Here is a 6,475-nt window from a genome sequence, read left to right as displayed (position 1 = left end):
TCGGAGGTGATTTGGTTGGGTTTTTGATCGAATGCGTGTTTCGAAAGTTTTGGAAGAACTTAGGCTTGAATCCGATGAGAATTGATGATTTTAGTGTTGTTTGATGTGTGTTGATGATTGGAACAAGTTTGGATGATGTTTTAAGACATGTAGGTGCTTTTGGTTGAGGTCCCGAGGGCCTCGGTGTGATTTCGGATGGCTAAAGGGAATTTTTGAAGATGGAAAATGCTGCAGAAATGCAGCAGTCAGTGCAGAGCAATTTTGCTCTATGCGATCACATAGCAAGGGCTGCGATCACATAGAAGGAATTATAGGGGCTGTTTGGTTGTGCTATGCGATCGCATGGGAGGTGTTGCGATCGCACACTGTTGTTGGATGGTGCATTGCGATCGCAGAGGTCCAGTTGCGATCGCATAGGGCATTTTGGAGGCCTGGAAAATTTGTGCTATGCGATCGCAGTAGCTCGGATGCGATCGCATAGGGTTAGCTACAGTGATCTGGGCAGAATGTTATAAACATTTCATCCGCGAACTCAACGCATTTTTCCACCATTTTGGGCATTGTGGAGAGCATTTGGACGGGGATTGAAGAGAGTTTCAACTGGGATCGATTGGAGGTAAGTTTTATGAGTTAAAAACATGATTTTATTGTAGAATCATCCTTGAAATTCAGGAGAATATAGCCAAATTGTAAGAAATTAGGGCTTGAGTTTGAAATTCCAAATTTGAGATTTGAGGGGCCATTTGTGGTCCGATTTGAGAGATTTTGGTATGTATAGACTCGTGGTGAGATAAGGAACCCGTTGATGTGAAAATTTCTGAGATTTGAGAAGTGGGCCCGGGGCTCGGGTTTTGGTAATTTCGGGATTTGTGCCCGTTATTGATTGTTTTCGCTTGGGCTTTGTTCCCTTAGCATATTGTGATGTATTCGCTCTGATTTTGGTTAGATTCGACGCGCGTGGAGGCCAATTTGAGGAGCAAAGGCATCGCAAGCTAGAGATTTCGCCGGTTCGAGGTGAGTAATGATTGTAAATGATAGTCTGAGGGTTCGAAACCCCGGATTTGCACATCATAGTGCTGTATTGAGGTGACTTGCCTGCCGGATAGCGAGCGTGGGGTAGAGCACCGTTGGGGATTGTGACTTGGTCCGTCCCGATTGATGAAATTACTGCGTATTTGACTGAAACTACTTGTTATCATCATAATTTGGGCTGATTGCCATATTTGGGCTTCGTGCCAATCATTTGAATCCTTCAGGGATTGATATCACTGTTTTCGCATTATTTTTGCATATTATTTGATCTCGGTCCAAGGTTTTAAATACTGTTTCGCAAACTCAGCCATCTTTCTAAGATTTGAAAACCTAAACCATATTTTGTTGACGTTTTGAGATGAGAACTATTATTTTAATATTGCCCAAGAGGCTTATGTGCATTTTTGGACTGAGCATGGATCGGGCTACGTGCCGCAGCAGTGTTACATTGATATTGAGGCCGAGAGCCTGGTGGATTACATTGATCTTGAGGCCGAGAACCTGGTTGATGCCACGAGATGGCTTGATATTGCGCTTGGGCTGTAGGAGCCCCTCCGGAGTCTGTACACACCCCCAGTGAGCGCCGTCGACGATAAATAAATGGATGGCTCGGGCTGCACGCTGCAGTGGGTACTAGAGTGTACCGTCATATGCATTGCATTGCACTCATGCATTTGTTCTTATTTGTATTATCTGTCATAATATTTCTGCACTCTTATTTCATTGGCTTTTATGCTACTTCTTGCAATAATTACCTGATACCCTGGCGTTATCTGTTAACGGAGTGTTGTGCCCGAGGGGCTGACTTTTGTGCTTGCTGGCACTACTTGTTTCGCATTCATTTGCTTAACTGTTGGAAAAAGATATTTTCCAAAGAGGTTTTAAACTGAGCCAAGATATTTATAATGATTTCACAGTTTCACTGTTTTCACAAAGGGTTTACACTGCTCCTATATAGCATGATGGCTTGCTTTACGTGATTTCTTACTGCTCAGTTGTTATTTACCCTTATTACTCACTGAGTTGGAGTACTCACTTTACTTCCTGCACCTCCTGTGCAGTTGCAGGTATTTATTCACCCGGCAGCGAGTATAGGCTGTTTGGAGGCAGAGTTGTAAGAGCTTAGCGAGGTGACTGCCAGCGTTCGCAGCACCGTTTTCTTTCTATGACATTCATTATTCCTGTTCAGTGTACTTCTAGACTTGTAAATGTAAATTTCATCCTTATAGATGCTCGTGACTTGTGACACCCCAATTTGGGCTGTGTTGGGTTGTAATTCCGTTAATTAATATTATTAAGTCATATTTTGCTAATCATTTACGCTTTTCCATTTTGAAAGAGACTAGTTGGGTTAGTTGGCTGGCCTTGTCCTCACGAGAGGCGCCATCACGACCAGTGCGGGCTGCTGAGGAGACCATCGAAGATAATGGGGGGTCGAAGTTTCAATCTAAATCGACCCTTTATTGAAGACCAGTTCGAGAATGCGGTTTCCAGGCTTAGTAGAGCATTGGGTGATTATGCTAGATCAGTCTACAATCAAGGATTGTTTAGTGTCAGACCTCCACCAGTAGCATCGAACAATTTCGAGTTAAAGGAAGGCTTGATTCAAACTATCCGGAATAATTGTGTTTTCATAGGGAAGGTGAATGATAATCCTAACTTGATGGATTTTGAGGAAATCATGAACACCTTCCAGTACAACGGAGTATCAAAAGATGCAGTATACTTGAGGGCATTCCCCTTTTCACTGAAGGATGACACGAAGCACGGGCTTCATAGCTTACCAACGGGGTCGATCAGGATATGGGAAAATATGACTAGAAAGTTTCTTGACACTACTTCTCAGTTGCAAAAACAATGAAGTTCAGAAGGCAAATTCACAAATTCTGCCAGACGGACACCCAAAATAGTTTTTGAGGCTTGGGAAAGATTCAATAAGATAGTGAGGAAGTGTCAGCATAACGATTTTGAATTGTGGATGCAACTCCAGGACTTTCGGACTGACACCTCCCTCACGACGAACTCTGAACACTACAGTCGGAGGTCCTTTAATGAAGAAGACTCCTGAGAGATTGTGGCAATTCTTGATGAGCTCTCTGAAGATGCTAACTAGTGGTATGTTGAGAGTAATGATAGAAGAAAATCAGTTGGGGTTCATCAAGTAGATTCTAACACGGCAATTCAAACCCAACTAGACGCCATGGCCTAAGAGATAAGAAAGTTGACCTTAGCCAAGGTCCAGAGACAACCATCACCTATTTGTGATTTCTGTGGAATGGGTCATCCAACGCATGAGTGTTAGGCCTTAGCTGCAGATGAAATGGTAAATATTGTGGGAAGCTTTGATTGATGCAACTATTAGAGTGGTAATAATTTCAATCCTATGGGACAAGGCACCCAGGTTTTTCTTGGAATTCACCAAGTGGTAGCCTGAACTCATGGAATCAAAATAACTCCAAACCCCAGGGATAGGGAGATCAATGTTTTCAAAATCAGAAGAGGCAACAATATCAGCCTCCATAGACTAGTTAGTCTAGCATGGAAGATCTGATAAAGGCCTCCATTATCAAGACAGATGAGAACGCCCACGGTGCAACTATCAATGAACTGGGAACATAATTTCGAAACCTGGAAAGACAGGTTGGGCAACTAGTTACTCTACTATCTAAAAGAGTCCCAGGAATGCTCCCTGCTGATACAGAAAGAAATCCAAAAGAGACAATAAATGCAGTGTCTTTGAGGAGTGGGCACGAATTGGAGGATCCCATAGCAAATCAAAAGGATGAGTCGATTGAAAGACATGCGGAGATTGAGGAAGAGCAGAAAAATTATGACATTCAAAGAGGTGCAGGGATGGTAGAGGATGATCTCAAGAAGAAGGGGAAGATTAGAGCTCAGAAAAATAAGAAAAATGATAATTCAACAAATAATGAGACTAAAAAGAGCAAATATATGTCAGTTCTACCTTTTCCCCAGAAGCAAAGAAGAGAGAAGTTGGACAAACAATTCGAGCACTTTCTAGAAGTGTTCAAGCAGTTACATGTGAATATACCTTTCAAATAGGTGCTTTCTCAGATGCCCGCTTATGCTAAATTCATGAAGGAGATATTGTCCAATGAGAGGAAAGCGGAAGAGACATCGGTTGTCAAGCTGACAGAGCAGTGTAGTGCCATCTTGCAGAATAAGCTCCCTAAAAAATGTGGAGATCTAGGGAGTTTTACTATACCTTTCTCTTTAGGAAGTACTAAAATTAAAAAATCTTTGTGTGATTCAGGTGCTTCTATTAATCTTATGCCTTTGTCTATTTTTAGGAAACTAGAAGGTGAGCTAGGAGTGATCGAATCGATACATGTGTCCTTGCAGCTGGTGGATCAGACCACAATCATACCTGAAGGGATAATGGAAGACGTGCTGATTTGGGTAGACAAATTTGTGTTCTGGTGGACTTCATTGTGGTGAGCAAGGAGGAGAATAGGGAGGTCCCGCTAATTTTAGGAAGACCCTTCTTGGCTACGAGCAAAACAATTCTAGATATTCAGGAAAGGCAGCTCATGCTCAAAGTGGGGGATGGAAGGCTAGTCTTCAAAATTGAGGGAGAATGGGGGGGGGGGGGGGTCTTGGAAAGAGAAATTAGGAAAGAATGAAGCTGATAAGCGTGGGGTGTACCCAAAGAAGGCGGAAAATAAGTTCTCAGCGTGAATATATGTTCTGGGTCGGGCATGCAAAGGAGATCCCGACTTCGATTCAGACCCCGACTACATGAATCAAAGAAGTTTCCTTTACCTATTGTTTTTATTTGTGTGTCATGGGGACATGCCAGAATTTAAAGTATAGGGTGGGGAATGTATATATTATATATGGATTTGTAGTCGATTAAAAAACATTGACTTTTCTCGACGATGAATTTCCTCGGCTGTCTTCTTGAGGGATTAAAGTCAAAAATAAAAGTTTAGCCGTTTGTTTTTGTTTGTGTTTTGTTTTCTTAGGTAGTGTAACAATTTTCCCTTGGTTTTGTTATATTTTGTGCATATCAGTTGATATCTAGAACTTTCCCGTGTGTTTGCAAAGCGAAATAGTAGTTTTTCTCAGTCTAGGAAGTGATATAGGCAATTCTTGTTGAGCCAATGATATGTTTTTACCCACCTAGTTAATGTATATCTTAGTTAGCCCTTTTGAGCTTGTGATCCTACTTCTTTGGCAATCACACCACAAGCTTGACCCATTTGTTTGAATTATCTATCTATTTGAATATTTTACCTCTCGTGAGCACTTGAATTTGTATGAGCTTGTAGAAGCTAAGTGGAGATATGATCAGATTTTTCAGTGGAACTATTAAAAAAGGAGAAAGGTGCATGGTTTTAAAAATTATGAGAGCCACATGTAAGGAATTGGAAGGGGAAAAAAGAAAGAAAAATCAATCAAAACTTTGAACATAAGAAGAAAAACAGAGTGTTTATGTAGTAGAAAAGAGAAAAATTGATCCCTTGCTAGTGGTAGTTCTCATCTTGTCTGTGCTTAAAGAAATTGGGAGCTTAAGGTTATTATATTGTGAAGGTTGGGGTTTGGTTCAAAATAGGTGTGGGATTTAAATTATGAAATTGTATGTATTAAAGTGCTCAGGGAGGTGTAGTCACCATATCCAAATGTATCCTACCCGTCCAGCATCCTACATTATAACGAAAATAAAGCCCTACTTAATTTTTGACTGAATGAGCTCAATTAGTAGATTATTACACTACGGGCAAGCCTATGGCACATTTTCTGTGGCACATGAATTTTATTTCTAAGAGTGAGTTAGTTCTGTCTATCCAGAGTTCCTATTTGTTTGTAAAATTTATTGTGTGTGGAACTACTCTCTATTGTTTGTATGAAGGCACATGATTTACGAAAGTAAGATGAATTCTTTAACCTCTATGTTAGAGTAAGTGAGCATGTTGTGAAAGATGTGTGGTGCTAGTGAGTTGAGTCTTGAGACGAGGATGTTATGATATGGTGCTTAGTCTGTTTTAAATATTCTTGGCATGATGCGTTAGGAAAGTTTTCTGATAAGAAGGCCGTCTCTATGTGAAGTGTAGTTTGATTCCTCGAGGACGAGCAATGGTTTAAGTGTGAGGAATTGATGGTAAGCTAGAATAATGTGTTTTAGTCGTAGTTTACACTCTAATTATTGCATTTACTTGTCTTCTAGCTTTAATGTTAGTATATAGCACTTATTATGTGTTTAATACCTTGCAGGAAGTGATTTCGAGTTAAAAAGATATTCAGGAGCAAAATCGAACAAGTTGGAGCTTTCAAGTCTGAGCTAAAGCCCAAGAAATTAAAACTGGATTGAGTCTGGGGCTCGTGGACCGGCATTGCATAAGAAAGTTGGAAGAAATTGCAAGGGTCACACACATTTACACTAATGTTTCGCACCATGCGTAGCACAGTGCGACGGATTAGT

General features: G+C 40.9%; 1 protein-coding gene across 1 annotated transcript; it reads left to right on the top strand.

Annotated features, from left to right (window-relative positions):
- On the top strand, window positions 3,715-4,491 carry LOC109233540. The gene is made up of 2 exons (XM_019399426.1): window positions 3,715-3,990; window positions 4,096-4,491. The coding sequence occupies exons 1-2, from the start codon at window positions 3,715-3,717 to the stop codon at window positions 4,489-4,491; spliced, it is 672 nt and encodes a 223-aa protein (XP_019254971.1).

Source organism: Nicotiana attenuata, chromosome 10 (assembly GCF_001879085.1).
Source record: "Nicotiana attenuata strain UT chromosome 10, NIATTr2, whole genome shotgun sequence".
Lineage (NCBI taxonomy): Eukaryota > Viridiplantae > Streptophyta > Magnoliopsida > Solanales > Solanaceae > Nicotiana > Nicotiana attenuata.
This window is presented reverse-complemented; position numbering and strand designations above follow the sequence as displayed.

Bases quoted from the DNA above. Each gene is read 5' to 3' on its own strand.
- LOC109233540 (XM_019399426.1), top strand. From the start codon at position 3,715: ATGCTCCCTGCTGATACAGAAAGAAATCCAAAAGAGACAATAAATGCA. The intron at 3,991-4,095 runs GTTCTACCTTTT...CCTTTCAAATAG, and splicing joins AAAAGAGCAAATATATGTCA to GTGCTTTCTCAGATGCCCGC.